Here is an 18947-nt window from a genome sequence, read left to right as displayed (position 1 = left end):
TCAGATAGACTTTAATTGGCAATGACAAACATCCAATGATCCTATGCTACTTCACAAAGTCATCCAACTAAGTTTCTTTTTTATTGTTTTGATTAACAGATCCCTACTGGCAGAAGTTATATACTGAGGGTTTAAACTGTATATATTCGCAGGCAATATTGAACACATTTTTCTAAAAGAGTTACAGCAGTTACTGTAGCGAAACAAACTCATGATGAGGCACTAACAAAGATCTTAACCGCATTTTGACCGATCCTGTGTAGGTTCCTGCCCCTTTGAGCATCTTAAGGTGTGAGATAAGACCTGGCTCAGTATCCAATAAAACTCAGCAGAGCCACTGTGTGAGCAGTAGGAATTTAATTTCTCTCATTGCTGATATGCGACTCTCCAGGACAGAGTGGGCTAAATGAGGGGGGTGAGAGGGAGTGTGGGAGTTGTGAGAGAAAAAGAAAGCAAGATAATGAGATTAAGAAGGAAATTACAAGGAGCAAGAGGGGTATGCATGCACAAGGTATTGGGAAATTGAGAGACTGTAATGCAGAGGCAGTAGGGAAAGATGCCGAGGAAGGAAAGAGCAAGGGAAATGGAAATGGAAAGTAGGAGAGAAAGACGAAAGAACAAGCAAGAGATGAGAGAAATAGCAAGAGGGGGATGCGGGATGGACAAGGGGCCTTCATATTGATACAATCGGTCAGGAAATAATAACACGAGTGAGTGAATAAGAAAACCTCATTTCACGTAATGAGTATTCTAATCAAGAGATTACATTATCGCACATCGCAGAAACAGGGGAGAGTGGAGCCCCTGGCAACTGGGTGTTGGCAGTGATCGCAGACTTGGGAATGGCTTAATGCCTTCTATAACTGCGCTGGTACAGCAAAGCTATTACAGTACATGCCTATACACAATCACACCCTTGGAAAACACCTAAACACTCCTGCTTTTATGCGTCTATGCACGCCAGCTGGAAAAAACTCTTGGAAGCAGATGAGCACAGATTAGTAATAGAACTTATCCAAGCAACAGAGTTCTGTCTGTTTATCAATTGTTCACACTATCACGATCAATAGAAAGTCAAGATAAAGCTACTAATCTTGCCATCAATTACAGTTAAAACAATATAGGTATTCAGGTCAGCACGAAGCACCTCATCCCCAAATTCCAGTTAGCTAAAACAAGGTTATACAAATGAGAAATGCTTCAGAAATTGTCATAAATTAAAATAACACAACTCCCGGAGAGGGCACATCATGAAAAATCCTGTATTCTTCAAATATGAACACACACACACACACACACACACACACACACACACACACACACCAATCGCTTTGGAGGGCAACAACTGCCGCATATTTCCCTCTGAGAATCACCACAGGTCAGCTCAACAGCTGCTCATCCCCTAAGCCAATCAAAGGGGAGCAGGGAGCAAGAACCCAGAATAAATACACGCCAATTAAAGAACCTCAAATGAATCCAAGCAATCGAGCTTTCCCTGTCTTTTTCCCCTCGCTACTTCTCGCTGACAGACTGAATGCCATCCGTCACATCACTGCCAGTTTCTCTACTGTTTAATTTACCGTGAGAGAAGGTGAAATAAATCAGTATTTTAAGAAAAGTGCCGGGTAGGAAATAAATTACGGATGGACAAATCTCAATGACAGTGGATGGCAAATAAAAGCCTGGGGGTATGCCAGCAAGGGAAGACGAAACAAACAAGTTCACCATGAAGGCACCTTGTTATAAGGTGCAGTGCTGCAATATGGCCCTATACTTAAAGTAGCAAAAGTGACACTGATTTTTAATTGATCTCTAGGGTTTTAATACTCCTCTTCAGCCTCTCCACACAACTTCTTACTTGAAACTACACCGAGAGCACACATATCTATGGTCTGAATCACTGTTGCATAATTCACCTGCAGCACTGTCTGGATCTTGGCTGAGACGTCCGCCTGCTCGTAGAGTTTTATACCCTCCTCGTGGGCCCCACCCTGCACCGCGATCTGCTGCAGGTGGGCCAACACAACGCTGTGAGCCTGGGCCACTGCCTTGAACTTGTCAAACAGAAGCTCCAGCAGCTCCAGCAGCAGCCTGTAGAGGGAGCCAGAGAGAGAAGAAAGGGAGCGAGAGGATGAGACACAAGAGGATGGAGAGCAGAGAGAGGAGAGTTTAAAAAAGAGAGAGGAGGGAGAGAAGAAGTCATATTTAATAAAAACAATAAAACAAAACAGATGTGATCAATTTTAGTAATTTATTTTGTGAGGTTTTCTTTTTTGTGAGGTTTTCTTTTGCCGTGGTCTCAATCTAATACAGGGGCTAAGACATGCAGCAATGTACAATATTCACTAGACAGTTTTATTGGTTAAGAAAATACATCTTCCAAAGTCACTTGTCCTTGGATTTATTTCTAAAGACTGCAGAGAGCCACCAAGGAATTCAACTTCTGTTTTAATATAACAAAAATGAAAGTGAGACCTAAAGTGCGGTGTGACTTCTTTGCTGCCTCTAGAGGGATGCATGGTACGTTCACAAACGCACTCTAAAAATGATGAAAAGATTCTTGTTCCACTCTGTTTACCGACAAAATGAAGGTAAATAGCATGTGAGTAATACAACTTGATGTGAGGAAAACTAAAGGCAAATCTATAGCTTTCCTGAAGAAAATGAGAGAGGTGATCCACCCAAAAATCATTACAGGGAGCACTTCATGGCAACAGCGTATGGCACTTTCATGTTTTCATTCACATTTCCAATTTAGCAGATACTCACAGCCATTCTGACCCAGCACCTGGGCCAGCTATCGCCGGCTAAAAGCAGCAAACTGCCTGACCTGGACTCAAATGAACAGCTCCTTTCATTAGTTCTAAATGGCTCTGGCTGAAGAAGAAAGCGCAGCACAAACCAAACAGACCTTCCACTTGATCTGAGTGCTACGCTGTGGATCGGAATCTCACAGTTGCCTCATCTACGCTAATGCTTTCATATGGACTTTGCTATACCTGTTTTCTGCGCAAGGACAAAGCTTTCAGAGTTAAGAGGGAACACAGGTTATATTAGCTGAGTCTGAATGAGTACCCGATGCACCCATGCCAGTGAGTGCCTACTTTATTTTAGTGGAGATATTACAGTTATATGGACACAGTCACACTGCACGTGTAACACTGGACTTTTAATACTCTCCTCTGGCATTTTAATTGGGTTTTATTTTACAGGAACTACAGTTCTTTCTTTTGGAGGAGACCACAGTTTGAAAGTTTAAAAGATTTGACTGGGACTTGGATGTTTATTTCCTTCCTGGGTAGCTTAACCATTTTGTGAATCCTGAGACCGTGTCAAACTCCGTGTTACCCACATTTCACTCTGTCTAATTCATCCTCAGATTAGGGCGCAGCCAAACAAGAGTATCACAATCTATTTAATAGTAATCATAATCCATCATCTAAATTGCTATCATCTACTCTTATTTTTGAAAAATGCCCTGTACGACGTGAAAAAAAGTTTCCTAACTCGCATCATTAAAAACCCAAATTGAGTTCTTTTTTTGCACAAGCTTCTCATCACTGGTTACACTCATTTACATCAACCAAGGAAGAGCTGCATGAAGTAGTTTGTCCAATCCGCATAGACATCTAGTTGGCAACATCACTCTTTGGCATGTTCAGAGATTTGGAAGTTTGGAGTATGAAGAAATGAAAACCCACAAACTCCACAATTTAAGTGAAAATTAGATTGTGGACACCTTCACAATCGATTACTAACTAGAATTGTCAGGTCGCCTACCTTCACTAAACTGAATCCTTCCTTTGTTAATGATTGGTCAAAATTGTGGGGTTGGTGGCATTCCAAAAAAAGTTTGAAATCTGTTAATCTGAGGTTCCGCCAGCATTCAAATTTAGGCTCCAAACCAGAAAAGCAGCAATTGCTGAAAGCAAACCATCTTCTATTAAATATACTCAAAAGCACCTGAGCCCATATCTAATTAATGCCAAGTTAGTAGACATTACTACTGATTTAAATGCAGCAAGAAAAGAAAAGTTTTGGGAAGTGGCCAAGGTTTCTTGGGGAGGTATAAGGACAATGTATAGGAAAGATAGATGGTTCACTCGGGGGCATTTTGGTTGGCTGTCTGTCACTACTCTGGCAGTAGCAGCGAGTAAATGTTATTAATGGAGAGGAAAGCAGGCACAAATCACTATGAGCAATAACTCAGCCAATGGAAGATGTTCGTGAGACAAAGAGAGGAGCTGTGAAATGCCAACGAGTCAAGGAATTCTCTCTCTCTCTCTCTTCCTCCTTCTCTCCCTCTCTCATGCATAAACATGAAGGACTGACGAGGAATATACATCGTGAATACCACCTTCCAGAAATGGAAAAAAACAATACGTGTTCATGTATGCATGCATAGAGGTAGACATACATATAATGCACGGCTCTGACCTTGGAACCACTTCTCTGTGTTTGATATCCAAGTACAAATGTGAGGTACTTGTACTTCAGTAGTTCCATTCTGTGCAACTATATATTTATAAACTACATGTCAAAGGTAATTACTGTAACTTTTACTCCACTACAGTTTTAGCGTCTTGTTACTTTACAGATTACAAACATCCATACCTTTGCTGTTCAGTGAAAATTACATATCTTAGAATTTGGTGATTTTAAGTATGATTTGAAAGATGAAGTCCTCCAAACTTGAAAACATCCTCTCATCTGAGGGTATTTTTTTCCTAGTCAGGTCAGATACATTTTCATTGATAATGGTCTCCCATGATCCCAAGTCAGTTCATAATCACAACCTCATCAAACCACGTCTGCTGTTTTCATTGTTTTGACTGAGAGGCCCCTGGAAGCAGAAATTACGTGTTGTGAGTTCAAGCACGATTTGAATGCAGGACTCTGGAGTATTTTCACAATGTGGTCTTAGTACTAAAGTAAAAGATCTTAATATGTCTTCCACCGCTGCGCACACACAAAGTGTAGACAACCCAAGCCTCCTCATTATCTCTCAGTGGAGGCCATCCTAATCTATATCGTCTGTTCTTTGAGGCCTCACTTCTCATTTCCCTCCAGGATCGAAACTGACAGACACACGCCTGATGACCAGCTGGGAGAGACAGCAGGGAGCACAAACGTGGATGTGCAGCCCCTGACGAACTGACCAACAGAACATCCACATGTGTATTTCTTTCATCATGGGAGGACAATGATAGCGACAACATTAAATTGTCATTAGGCTAATCTATAATGCCACTTCCATAAAAAAAGGGGTTTATGAATGATGAAAGAACCCGTTCAAAAATACAGTACAAAATGTGCCTGGTCATCCTGCTGTCATACACAAGAGGACATAAAGTAAGAAACACATATTAGTCCCTCTGAAGTTTCCAATGACCACTCAACTGTACAGGCAGGAAAAAAAAACTGTACAAAAAGAGACAAGCAATCAATCTCGTGATCAATGTGCTTTTCTTGTTTTTAAATTGGATTTAAAATACATAGCCATTTATTTTAATGTTCTGTGGCCATTCAAGCATCTCTTCATTAAATCAGCTCTCTTTCTACGAGATTCAGATTATACTCAGAATCTCATATACACCAAAAATAAACGGAAAAAGAACTGGGGCTCCGTTTGTGATGGAATTTGAAAAAAAAACGATACGGGTTCGACAAGTCTGATTTGATGTAAATGAAACTAAGCTACTCACGGATCAGTGGTGCATGCAGATATAGTTGGTGCATGGAGTATGAACCTGTATGGAGTAAAATCTAGTGAGAGAAGTTGGAAACGAAAATGCACTGCTAATGTGGCTGATTGCAGAGGATGTGAATGAGCACATAAACCTCCAAGGGCAAGCCACACACGCTGCCATATATATGCTGTAAAGTGCTTAAGTGTTGCCTGCTAGTCTGCAGTGCTATAAAATATAGTGTGCAATATGCAAGACCATTGTTCCCTACAAGTGGTACATTGGTAGGAGTTTCCATAGCAACAAGCCTTGACTTTAAATTGAAGTGAACATGTGCAGAACTAGGTGTGTATGCATCCAATTGCCAAAACACACACACACACTTACACACCTCTAAGTGTTCGCCCAAATGCACACAAATACAGTGTTAAGCACTCACACACATATACATTTAAAACAAGCTGTAAGGAGCGGGGCTGGGAATGAGCTACACGGTGGCCTATCACACTGAGGTCAGATGAGATTCAGCAGGCAGCCGGAGGAGGAAGAGCAGACGAGGCCAGAGAGAACATTCCTGACAGAAAACAAGACGTTCCTCTTAAATGGATCAGGATCAGTGGACTGAGACCTGTGTTTCCCCAAGTCTGCCCGCCCCGTGCATGTCTGCAGGAGCTGATGTGACTGCTTTTTAAAATGTAGCAGTCCTCCACGCCAGGTGGGAAGTTGTTTGTGTGTGTATGGGTGTGTTTAACCATGACTTGTCTAGGTTTAAAGCAGCAGAGAATCTGTTTTCATGGTCTGAGGCAGGCGTGCCTTCAGTCCTCGCCTTTACTGTGTTTCATACCTGGTTGACTGTCTGACTATGAACACCCTGGGGCTGCATTCAAAACACGGTGTCTACTTCCTTTACTGTCAGCTCTAAATATACCTAAAAGACTTGGTACGTGTTAACATCAAAAATTGACTAATCCAAGCTTATTAGTATTTAGAAAGAGCTGTAATGTATGAGTAAGAATCTGCATGGAGGGGAGGTACATTCCTAACCTTTACAAAACACAGCAGAGAGAGGCCACATTGTGCTTTATAACTCTGGGAATTGATTCTACTGAGAATACTATAATTACAGAGAAAAAAGCGAATAGGCTGCTTTAATAAAACTGTTGCATGGATACACGACTGAAAGAATTACAAGGACAGGTCTTGTTTTAGTGGTAACAACAGGTGCTGCATGTGTCATGTCATGTCATTGTCCGTAACCGCTTATCCCTTTCCATGGGGTCGCGGGGTGTTGCTGCTGGAGCCAATCACAGCCTTGTCTCAGGGCGAGGGCAGGGTACTCCCTGGACAAGTCCCCAGCTCATCGCAGGGCCCTCACTGATGAGTGATGTGGGGTTCAGTATTTTGCTCAAGGACCTTCCGATCACTAGTCAACCTGCTCTACCCGCTGAGCTACAGCCTCTAGTTGCTGCATACTGCTGTTAAAACTGATCGTTGTGGAAGCATTTCTAATGTTACTAATATTTCCTTACACCACATACTCATTTCCAAAAGATGGCCACTGCCAAAACTGCTTACAGTTTTCTCTTAATGGCTACCTACTTCCTATATCTCTTCATTTACTCTAAATTATTATGCATTTTTTCACTGAGCTGTAGCAGTCCTTGCTCTACTCTAAGAAAGCCATGATATGTTGTCATAGTACCTTCCTAGCTCAGTGTACCTTCCTTATCCTCCCCTGTCTCTTTACTGTACCTTGGCTGGCTCTCCTGGGCCAGGTTTTCTCCTCTCTGGTAAGCGTGGTCAGCAATCTGAGTGGTGGACCTCTTGACAATCTGTTTCAGCTCAGGTTCCAGTCGCTCCATTATGGCTTTGATGGTCTCTGGGATTTTCTTCAACTTGGCCAGAGCCTGAGGAAAAAGGAAAATATGCTTTTATACACATACACTTCACGTAAAATAAGTCAAAACTGAAGTAACAGCATAGGATACAATAACTGAGGTGATTAAAATTCACAATTAACGGTCAGTGTGGCATTGAGTTGTGGTCATGTATGCACCTTAATGAGGATGCCCATGAACTCAGCACTGTTCTCTTCTGGATCCACCTCAGGAAGGTCAGCTTGGCTCAACTCCCGCGCGTCCTGCTGCAGCTCACGCACTAAAGAAGGTATACACACACACATAATAGGTTAGTACATACTATAAATGCTTACAAAATATTTGCAGGCATAGGGATGCTGTTATTTCGACAGCAGACAATTGATAAAAGACAATGACAAAAAAGAGAAATAAAAAGTCCACACTGTTTTAATTGCATGTTTTTAAACTAATCATTGTCTTTCTTGTTGTCTAGCAGCCTTGTCAAACTAACATCTCAATTCTACAGTATTTTACTGAGTAGTTTCCTCAACATTACAGCCTAAGAACTGAGATTCAACTCTCACCTTTTTTAATAACACATTAAAACTAACAGTAATAGCTTGTAAATGTATTAAAATACAAAATCTCTTGTAAAGGCACACACCTGCATCTATTCAGTTATCCTCCCCTCTTCCACGCTCTCTTCATCTGACTTAGCCACATTAGCGATCAAATTGAGAGTGGCAGCATCGAATGATGCTCTAATTTCCATTAGATGGGGCCTCCCAATTCCCCATCAAAGCGCGTTAAGAGAGTTAATGTTTATGGCAAGTTAATGGACTTTGGGTGTATTTCCTCTTTTCCCCCATTCCAACTGTAGTTTGTGTAATAATTATGACAATTACTAGCTACAAATGAGGTGCTCTAATGCTGTTAGACAAAATGGCAAGCTAGGCCGTTGATGGAAGATGGCTGTTGTGTCGTGACCACAGTTGTTAGCATGACGGTGTATAGGCACTTACCGCCTGCCGGTAGATAATTGCCAGTGTTGGCTTTGCATAATGTGGGGGAAAACAGTGGTTTAGCTGTTACTTTAAAGCCTACAGGGTGGGTAAATTGAACATCTATTTATTATGTATTTGTGGTAATCTGCATATTTGTGTGTACATTTCTCTGCTTAGGGTCACAGCATTCACATGGTGATGTCATGAGTAACATGAGGTGGAGTAAGAGATACATCAAGGTTGTAGCTGGCATCAACCCTCAGTGAAGTAGGTAAAGGCAAAAGGGGAAGCGATAGAGAACGACAGTTTAATTAAACAACCACTGGATGGCATAAAAATGTCAGCTCCATCATAGCTTTTAGGGAAACCTTGCTCTCAGGAGCCAATCATATGCTAATGCTGTTAATCTGTCACTGCCACAGTAGTAAAGCAGAAGCAGCAAGAAGGTAATATAGGTGTTGATACTCAGTATGTTATGTATGGCGTGTGGTTGCCTAGTATCCATAAGGCTAAAAGGAAACGGTGAGATGCTAACTTAGAATGCCAACAGTGGGTGGTGAAAAATTGCCAGGCTTAATATAAAAACTCAGAAACACCAAGGGAATGCCAAGTTATTGCAGGATTAACTTTTTTCATTATCTTCTTGTTTGCGTTCTTCTGTGCTCTGCCTGGAAGGAATGCAGTGCTGACTCTACGCCCCTACAACCAAGAGAGAATTCATACATTCCTGAATACAGTTATAGCCTGCATTATCGGTCCCTGCTACAGCGCTGGTTACCAGTTTGAGTGTAATGAATGCTGCTCCCCTGCTGTGATGACAGAGATGCTGGGTGACTGATGGTACAGATAGGGGGGACAAGATGATTATAACGTTAGCAAGGGAAATGTGTATTATGTTCACAGTTGAAGATGTTATGACATATACCGCAAGAAGAGAAATGTAGGTGGGTGCCTGTGTGGAAAGCCGTGTGTGAGGAAAGAGGTTTCAGTGGTGTTTTTGGTAGCACTGTCAACGAATTCAGATCAGCAGATTCTGTGTAACACTATGTGTATGTGTATGCGAGAGAAGGGTTGGCAACACGCACCCATAATGACATGCAAATGAATGTAAGCCCGAGCGATGCTAATGACTTCATTATCGCTAAGAATATCACCACAGTGAAATAAAATTGCAAATGAAAATCCACACACTTTGTAATCCAAAGAGAGCAACAACACTGCTTTGTTGATGTGTTTATCTCCATAGTGCTCTTAATGTATGCAATTTTCATGGAGAGAAAAAACATATAACGTGTGTTTTTTTTTTTTTTTCATAAAGCACCCTCTTAAAAATCCCACTTCTTATTGCTTCTTTCATTATCATCTTGTCGCCATCTTTTATCCATTATGTTTCTTTTACTCCTCTTTCTAATATAATGTGAGGATCATACCACTGCTGGATCCAGGTGTGCTGAACTGTGACGATTCCAAGAGTTTGCGTGGGGTAGACAGGCTGCTGACATCCAACACAGGCATTGGAGACGTGTCTTTGCCCGTGGAGCTGTAAAAAAAAAAAGAGGAAAAAAATTTGATAAAACAAGTCATGTTTTTTTTTAATATTGTGTTTTCTTTCTCATAAATTAAATCCAGAAATCTGAAGTAATAGCTTTTTTATACACATATTAACGTTTAGTATGCGCCAACAGAAATGTACCCACTAACCTGCCTTTCTCGTACGAAAACAATCGACTGGTATAACAAAAAGCCTTACATCTCAGGGTGGGATTGGTGCTGCCTTCAAATGAGCCATTTATCAAGCCTTAAGCCGGAGGTGGAAGCAATCCAGGTCCTTTAAGTTGGGCGGTATAAACACTGTGTGCCTGTTAAGTGAGTGGGGTGTATGGAGGCTGGTTTGTTGTTAGAGGCGACCCAATACAGGAAGGCCAGGGCCTGTCACTAGCTGACCCTCAGTAATAAATCACTGTACCTCACCAACCCTCCGCCACCATAATTACTGCACCCCACACACACACACACACATAAACACACACGCGTGTGTAAAAGTGCAAACAACACTCTGGCTGAACGCCACCCAGGGAACACAAGAGCATCAACAGTGTGTTCCAAGCCACTGTGCCACATTATATCTAATAAGTAATGGGGCTACATCATGAAAATAAGAAATTGGTCCTCGGGTCATGAGGGCTTAGCTGGGGTTATTCTCCAAGTCAGTGTGAAACTACTTCATCACTGCATGAAGCATCACTGGTGTCATAGAAAAAGGTGGACATTGAATTCTGCCACTTCATTTATTTACTGCCAGTAATTTGCAACTGACTGTATCTCCTTGGTTTAAAAGATGGTTTGCGTCCTGGCAGCTAAACAATACAATGTGTACAACAGCACCTAGCGTGACTCTGAGTATATATTTAATAACTGCCTATGAGTGAATCAGTGATGTTTTCTTTTTAGCAATAAATTATGTGGGGTGTTTTTCATCTGTTTTCTTCTGAGCTTGCCAGTACAAAGTACAGACATAAAGAAGCAGAGCAACAAGTTATACCAAGTCTAATTGTTTTTGTCAGTAATTGGCTTGGTTTCCATACAGTAAATAATTGGGAAGTTGTCCCAGCAATGGACTAACTTATAATGAAGGAACATCTATACAGTTTAAACTTTTGAAAAAAAAAAATTACTTTGAAGGCTACATTTCTGTTGACTACATAATAGGCCAACAATAAAGGCTTTCGGTATCTCAGACCACACAAACTGGCTATAAGATTATTTTTGTTTGTCTGGTTTCAACCTCACTCCCCCAGTCTCTTTCAACATTGCACACTATAGAGTATATCAGTGATAAATCTGTTGGAAAATAAAATTATATTCATTTATTTTTGCGGTTTAGATAGATAAAATAGTATCTACAGCTTTGCTGAAGCTAATGGGATAGTTATAAATGTAATGAATTGATATGTGATCCCGTATCCCTATCTACTGTACCTCAAAGTTTTCTTTTCTTGATATTCTATTTTATGTTATTTACTTCTAAGACTACAGACGCTAATAGGGCCTGTGAAACTGATCACTCACATACATCTTCAAGTTGACAGGGGATCAGACTTTGGCATGAAAACTGCAGTAGAAGTCCAACACAATACTTATACATCTTCGACATAACTTCAAAACCTTATTTATCTATCAGATTCTATTGTTGTGATTGTTAGTTTGATTATTTCATGCACCCAAAGTTTGAAAAATATAATTTGTATAAGAAATATAAGAAACTGCCCCTTACCCTGGGAGGCGAGCAGCATTTTTGTCCTTGTTCTTGAGTCCCAGTCGACTTGTGGATTTGATGTAGAGGTGTCGGTGCAGCTCATCAATGAGTACAAGGTGGATGTTGAGCTTTTTGCTGTGGAGCTCCAGGCGCAGATCTCCAAGACCCTCTACCTGCAGCAGGGGGCCTTCCAAGGACTCAACGGCTGACACCTGCACATGACAACATCCCAGTGTATCACAGGTTATCCTTAGCTGTGCTTCTGAAGTTTTATGTCTGATCTTATCCCTTTTGCAGCCAGACTACCTGTTGTTTCCACTACCTGTCAGTAGCAGATAGTAGAAAGGCACAGAAAACAAATGTACAGGAGAAAGACAGCCCAAGTACACCCTGCCAAATGGTGAAAATCGAAATTCAAAATTGTACATAAAACTTTCACAGCAAGTGAAAACAATCATAATACAAACAACATCAGAGTCTGAAGGAGTGGCACATCCATCATTCCTTGACACTCCTCCAAAACTCAACCATACAAATTTGGGCCAATGTAAAGCAAAAACACTTCAGAGGAGTCTGCATGGTCATATTGAATTCTAACCCACAAACAGCAGCTTAAAAACTACAGATTTTAGCCAATAAATAGAGCCCATAACATGAAACCAAATACCATATAGTACATAATGAGATGCTTCCTTTAGTCTATCTCCAGCTAGACGTTTATATATAGCATCTTGCACCCAAAAACCGATCCTAAGTCTCCTCCCGCCTTCCTCAGTCATGCTTTTCATTTTTCTCAATTCACTCTTGACCTCTTATTTTAGTTTTTGTTAGCAGCAGCAGTTGTCACATGTTCGCAATTAATAAATCTGCATGCTATTAAATAAAATGTCACTCTGTATGTGTGCTTTTACTGAATGTGTATCTCTGTGAAAATTTCAAGGGCACTAATGGCTCAATGATAGCACGGTGAGGAATATTTGCATGGCCAGGGCAGGCCAGGAGGGAATGGGGAGCAGGAGGGGAGGACGCTGGGCAGGGTGCATGGGTCAAGTGTGTGTTGATGCAAATGAGAGTCACATTAGTGACAAGATGAGCTAATGCGCTGATGATCAGCCTCCTTTTGCTTAATAGAATAACTCGGCATGTCTGCAAGGCTTTGTGCGTCCTCTATGTGTGTGTGTGTGTGTGTGTGTGTGTGTATGTACACACCTCTCAGATGTGTCTGTGTATGATTATACGTGTGTGATTGTATGACTGTAAATCATTTAACGGGGGGTATCTCATTACCAGTGGGTTGGGATGACAGAGGAAGGCTGGTTAACATCATTAGGGGGCCAGGCCTGTCAGCATAATGAGGGATATAAAGCCTCTAGTGGATTTGTTTGGGAGCTGGAGGGATGGAGAGGAGAGAAGAGAAGAGAAAAGAAGAGAAGAGGAGAGGAGAGAAGAGAAAAGAAGAGAAGAGGAGAGAAGAGAAGAGAAGAGAAGAGAAGAGAAGAGAAGAGAAGAGAAGAGAAGAGAAGAGAAGAGAAGAGAAGAGAAGAGAAGAGAAGAGAAGAGAGTCTGACAGTTTATCAGTAGGCTCTGAGCTCCAAGGGGGGGTGTCAGCAGTTGTATGTGTGCGCACCTGGGTTTTGTGATACTACAGGAACAAAGGAATGAGAGAAGATACTGATGAGCAGAGGAGAGAGAAGGAGAGGACTTTTTCTGGAACTAAGGCCAGTCTCGTTTTTTAACCAACCCCATGGGGTCTTAGACTGCCATTCAATAGCAGACAGAGAGCATAGTCTGAATTCTAATTGTCAACCCTTAGAGATAAGACAGACACACAGACACACAGACACACACACACTCACACGCATACACATACACACACACAGTGTTATGGAGCGCGAATGACAGTGAAGGAGCGAGAAAGAGGCTTGGAAGTCTAGTCCTGGCTGGTCTAGTCTTGCCACACTACACTGCTACATAATAGCAAAGACACGTGTTGTGAAAGAAAGACAAACAGACAGACAGATTGAAAGACGATGTAACAGAAGGTGCATGTGAAAACCAAGGAGACCTTAATCTGACAGATAAGTGCTGCAACAAGTGACAGATGGGAGTGGGCCTTAACACAGGCAGTATGATGCAAACATAATTCTTAGATCATTTCAAATATATCTGAACTGAACCAGGACAATATTTTAAAACCAGTTTGTATTACATTCCATGGCCTCTACAGGCTGCTTGACTTCTGGGTGTCCAGCATGTTTGTTACTGTAATTCACTTCATTCCAAGCCAAAATTTTAGCTCACAAAATAATTTAATCCATCCCGTCAATAAGGTCAAAACTAAATGTGGAAATAACCAAATATGCTTTTTCAGTGTTGTCATCCTGCCATGTTATAAGCGGAACTAACATCCTTGACTTTGGTTTAAGTGTAGGTTTTTCAAAGTGGACTTCTCATATATAATTTATTCATGAGCTGTATAAATATGTCACCAAAGCGAAAGGTAGAGTGAATGCATCCACCAGCATTTTGATCTGCAGAGGCAAATAAAATGTGCTTTTAAGTGTGCTTTTTTTTACATAACAGGGAAACTGCACCATCCTGATCAAGTCAAGCGCATTTGAAGTTTGCAAGACAGAGGCGAAGCGTCCAACTGACTTTGAACTTTCCACAACCTTTCAAACGCGCTGCACTGACTGAGCGCAGGTTGAGAGAGGTTCCCACTTCTCTCCACGCCCACAAAGAGGATTTTCATGGTCCTTTGGGCATACCATCATTCCTCTTTTTTCCTCCTCTTCAGATAACCCCATTCGAGCAAACTAATTATTACCAAAGTCTGAAGGAAGATGTGGGGGTGTGACAGAGGAAAGGGGAGAGGAAATGGGAGGAAGGGAACAGAGAGATCACAGAGTCTGTCCGTTTAGTCCTCAATGCCATCCTCCAGCTCCCCTGCTGAGCATACTGCAAACACACATCAAAAGAACAAAAGTACAAGTAGACGTTCACACCTGCAGCGCCTTCACTGCACTACGGTGATGTTCACTTGAAGTAAAAGAGTTGCATCCAATGGACTGTTCAACGCTAGAGGACTCTTTAAAGGGATGACAGGCACCAGGACATCAAACTAGGCTGCAACACTTCATACCAAGAACTATAAAATTGCCTCATGTGCATCTACATATATGTCAATGTGTAGTCCAAAAACTTCAAACACCTTATCTTGCTCCTTTGTCCATTCTTCACTTTCCTCCCCTCACCAAACAGGAGAAAACATCCTGAAGTACTGCACAGCTCGCACATACTCAGGCATACAAAAATGATCCCAGACAAACAAACATCAGTCCACTCACCAGCATATCTGTGGCGTGAAGGTAGTGCTTGCTTGCCATATAGGCCTCCAGCCGTTGAGGCACCTGCTTGATGCTTTCGATTTCATCCAGCAGCTGGAGGACGTGCTTGTGCTCAATGCCCTCTATCCACAGCTTCCTCAGCTCGTCCCTTTTGCAGTGGAGCAGCATCTTACAAGACAGGAGGTTTTCTTTCACCTGCAGCAAAAGAGTAAGTTGAAATCCAGACAAGAAAGATACAATACTAGTCCACAAGGTGCATTTTTGCAACATCGCCGCTTATAAACAAAAGCATTTTAGATCAAGATATTACTACAAATTAGAGTTCTCAACGGGCCTGAAAATTACAACCCGACCCGACCCGGCCCGCAGGTTTTTAAGCCCGAACCCGACACAGCCCGACACACCAGCATGAATTGTCTGCCCAAACACGGCCCGAACCCGACTCCCCCGCGCGCCTGCATTGTTTTCCTTAAGAGTGAATTTGCCTGTGGCAAGTTTACTTTTAGCCAATTCCATACTTCCCCAGCCAGGCTATAGGCGTGAGTATGTCATGCAGCAGCATCAGGTCTGCGTCTGCACCTCCCCATGAAGCAGGCAGCCAGACTCAATCTTCATCACACGTGAACAGCGATGATTAACAAATAACAATATGAATATAATATGTGTTTTATAAAAAAGGAAGCCCGAGGCCCGACCCAACCTGGCTCATTTGAGAATTTTTTTTTTGGCCGGTCAGGTTTGTCGGGCCAGACCAACCCGTTGAGAACTCTACTACAAATACACATACTAAAAAGGCATACTGTAGAAAAATACTGTTCTGATTAAATCTGAATCAAAAAGGAGTGTGAACAGTGTATAAAAAATTCTCACATACAGGGTAGCGTAAGAAAGATTCTGATTGAGCTAGCCATCTAGGCTGTAACTGTCCTATTTTTTGGCCACTAAAAACATGAAGCTTTGTTAGCAATGTCAAGAATGTGAAATGTTGAATCTCAGGAGCCAGCAGAGGATGCAAAAATAAAGGGGTGCCTTTGCCACACGACTAAAGGCTTTAATCAGAGAAACTACATTTTCTGTGACACAAAACAATGGTTAACAGTAATAAGTGTGATATAAACGTATAAACATGTATAACATCAAGTTAGAAACCCATAAAGAATGTATAAGTACTTTGTGTAGAAAATATGTGAAATACTGGTGAAATACAGAAATACAGTTTTTGTCATTTTAAATAGCATTGAGAACACCTTTACTTGAAAGGCTCTGTGCACCTACACGGGTGTTTTCACTACTGGCTGATGAGACCTAAGGTTAAATTTGGGTAGAAATATGCTCAGAGTTTGCATAGGGAAAATAGTACAAGGCACATTAGAACATAAGCCATTCTCAGAGCTGACACAGTGGCATGTTACAGTATGAAAAGCACAGGTGTAAGAAATTAAATTGATAATTGCAGCATTCCGGCCAAGTGCATTTAGGGCCCTTCAGCTTTGGAAGTCCCTGCCGGAGGATAAGAGGCTTATGGAATCAAATTTTCACACTGTTTTATTTGATACATGTTTTATCTATGTTGTATGTTTCTTTTATATTTATTCTGTATATTATTCCATTACATTTCCATAATTTTAATTGTCTGTTTTATTCTAGGCGCCTTATAGCAGCCCTGAAATGTAAACCATGTAAATCTTTGTAACTTTGTTTGAAAAGTGCTGTATTAATGAAGTTATTACATATTCTTTTTGATCTACTTTAGCTGCTTCTGATTCAGGAGCCTGGTATTTTACACGCTGGTTAACCGTCACACCATCGTGGCTATAGCTATTAAAAATGTCTACTGTGCAGAAGGCCAACAGTAAAAAGCAAATTTGAGTAAATTAATTAAGTCAGTCTTTTAGTCTCTGAGAGTAAGAATATAAAGCCTAAAAACTGAGATAAGAGACCCTTTAAATGTATGAAAAAACAAGTGAAAATGTTTTGTTTTTTAATAACACAGCTTAAAGTCAATGCTTTGAAATCCACCAGAAACAATGAAAGCATTAATTTCTGTAATCATTTTCACAACCTTCATTTATCCACTGTGCACTTTCACTTAGACGTCTCTCCTTTTTCTACCTGTTTGATCTTGTTGCGGGAGCTGGTGATGCGCTCGGTGATGCTCTGGTAGGTCCTGATGGCTGTGGTGAGCTCGGCATAATGCTGAACAATCTGCTGATCTAGATCCCTGTCACATGTCTCAAAGGCCTCTTCCAGACGACCCTTCTCCGTCTCCCTGTCCTGCACATCATCGCTGCTGGACAGAGTCCTGCATCAGAGAGGAAGGACAGGAAAGGTAGAATTCAACTCAGTAATGATATCCACGAATCTGATTGAAGCATTAATGGTGGAGAGCAGGAAATGGTGATAAAAATTTTAATACTTAATCTGCATTAAGTATGAGCTTCTGAAAAGCACTTGAAGGCAGTCTAGACTATAAGAAGAAAAACAGGAGTATGACAGACACAGTACAGGACTTAGTATGCCATTACAACCGTACAGTATGGGAAGCATGACAATACATTTGTGCTGAAACAAACTGATCTAAAAGGAGCGTAAGAAGTGTGGTTATAAAATACAGCATCCTCTCACATATTTGGCAGAATATGCCAATTGTATCATGTTGGTAAAAAAAAAAATGTATCCTTTATGTGCATTACTTAAAGTCCACCACTTTGGAATACCCATGAATGGGAATTTGTTTTCATCATTTCTATGTACAGTTTCCTTTCTTTAGAAGCGGATTGGAGGGATTTGAAACAGTGAATGACAGCTGTCAAAACCGTTACAGGGGTCACATTGAGGTCACAGTGTGTCTCTCACGTACTTCATCTTTTTAGAATTTTTTGATGGTTATTGGGCTCTATAGCTGATTATCTGATTATCTACAGCCTCTGTGTTTCGACAAAATAACCTCAAGTTCAACTTTATGAACCTAGACAGCTCGTCACACAATTGGTAACTATTGTTGAAGCGAAATCTCCAAAATTCAAGCTTGCTGCCCGGAATAAAACAAAGTACTTCAACGAACATTGGACAAAAGATTTTCCACTCAATTGATCTGATTTATTGAACATGATTGGGAATTTGTGATCCGAATTATCAATTAGCTTCAAATAGTGACAGCTACAGCAAATATTCAACCTCTTCTTCTGATTTATAAATAAATAGAACTGCTGTTCACATTTACCGGCAGGTGTTACCGTATATAAGATTACGAAATGTGCGCGCTTTCGTTCATTTCATGTAATTAACAATACAGGAAGGATGTTGCTAACATGTAGCTTTAGCATGGAAGCTAGCTGTCAAACGGTGTCCGTCCACGAAAGCGAGCATAATTCAAGAGCTACCACACGTCTTACCGGAGGCGTTGAGTTCGTATGAACAATATGGCAAACCTTACCTTATGACAGATATGAGAAGACCAGACGGGTCCTTGTTTTTGCTAACTGCACTCCTATATCTCCCTGTGTCAGCTGCCATTTTTTCCAGCTGCGGCACCCAAACAGGAAGAGAGGCGCGCGAGGTTAGACGGTGGAATTCTGGGAGTTGTAGGTTTGTAGGAAAGTCGCGCTGCACGTTTTCTCTGACTTCTGCTTGAATAACAGTCACAAATGTGAAACGTATGGGGTGACTAAAATGTTAAAGGCTATAGAAATCGGACTAAAGAAAAAATGGTTTTTTTTGTCTTCTGTCAGGTATTTTACACCCTAAGTTTGAAATTCAGCAACTCAGCAACACAACTCAAAACTTTAATAGGA

The 18947-nt window shown here is 41.2% G+C and overlaps 1 protein-coding gene across 1 annotated transcript in view; it reads right to left on the bottom strand.

Annotated features, from left to right (window-relative positions):
* exoc4 (exocyst complex component 4) overlaps nucleotides 1-18711 on the bottom strand; it is a 111534-nt gene extending 92823 nt beyond the window's left edge. The window contains exons 1-8 of the mRNA XM_037121209.1: nucleotides 18590-18711; nucleotides 17266-17455; nucleotides 15154-15348; nucleotides 11825-12018; nucleotides 9981-10090; nucleotides 7744-7844; nucleotides 7440-7594; nucleotides 1917-2091 (exon numbers count right to left, since the gene is read on the bottom strand). Coding sequence (XP_036977104.1) covers nucleotides 1917-2091; nucleotides 7440-7594; nucleotides 7744-7844; nucleotides 9981-10090; nucleotides 11825-12018; nucleotides 15154-15348; nucleotides 17266-17455; nucleotides 18590-18669 — 1200 coding nt within the window. The 5' untranslated portion in view covers nucleotides 18670-18711. The remainder of the gene's footprint in view (nucleotides 1-1916; nucleotides 2092-7439; nucleotides 7595-7743; nucleotides 7845-9980; nucleotides 10091-11824; nucleotides 12019-15153; nucleotides 15349-17265; nucleotides 17456-18589) is intronic.
* Nucleotides 18712-18947: the final 236 nt, after the last annotated feature.

This window comes from Acanthopagrus latus, chromosome 14 (genome assembly GCF_904848185.1).
Source record: "Acanthopagrus latus isolate v.2019 chromosome 14, fAcaLat1.1, whole genome shotgun sequence".
Lineage (NCBI taxonomy): Eukaryota > Metazoa > Chordata > Actinopteri > Spariformes > Sparidae > Acanthopagrus > Acanthopagrus latus.
The sequence above is the reverse complement of the archived record's forward strand: the minus strand, read 5'-3'. Positions and strand labels throughout refer to the sequence as shown.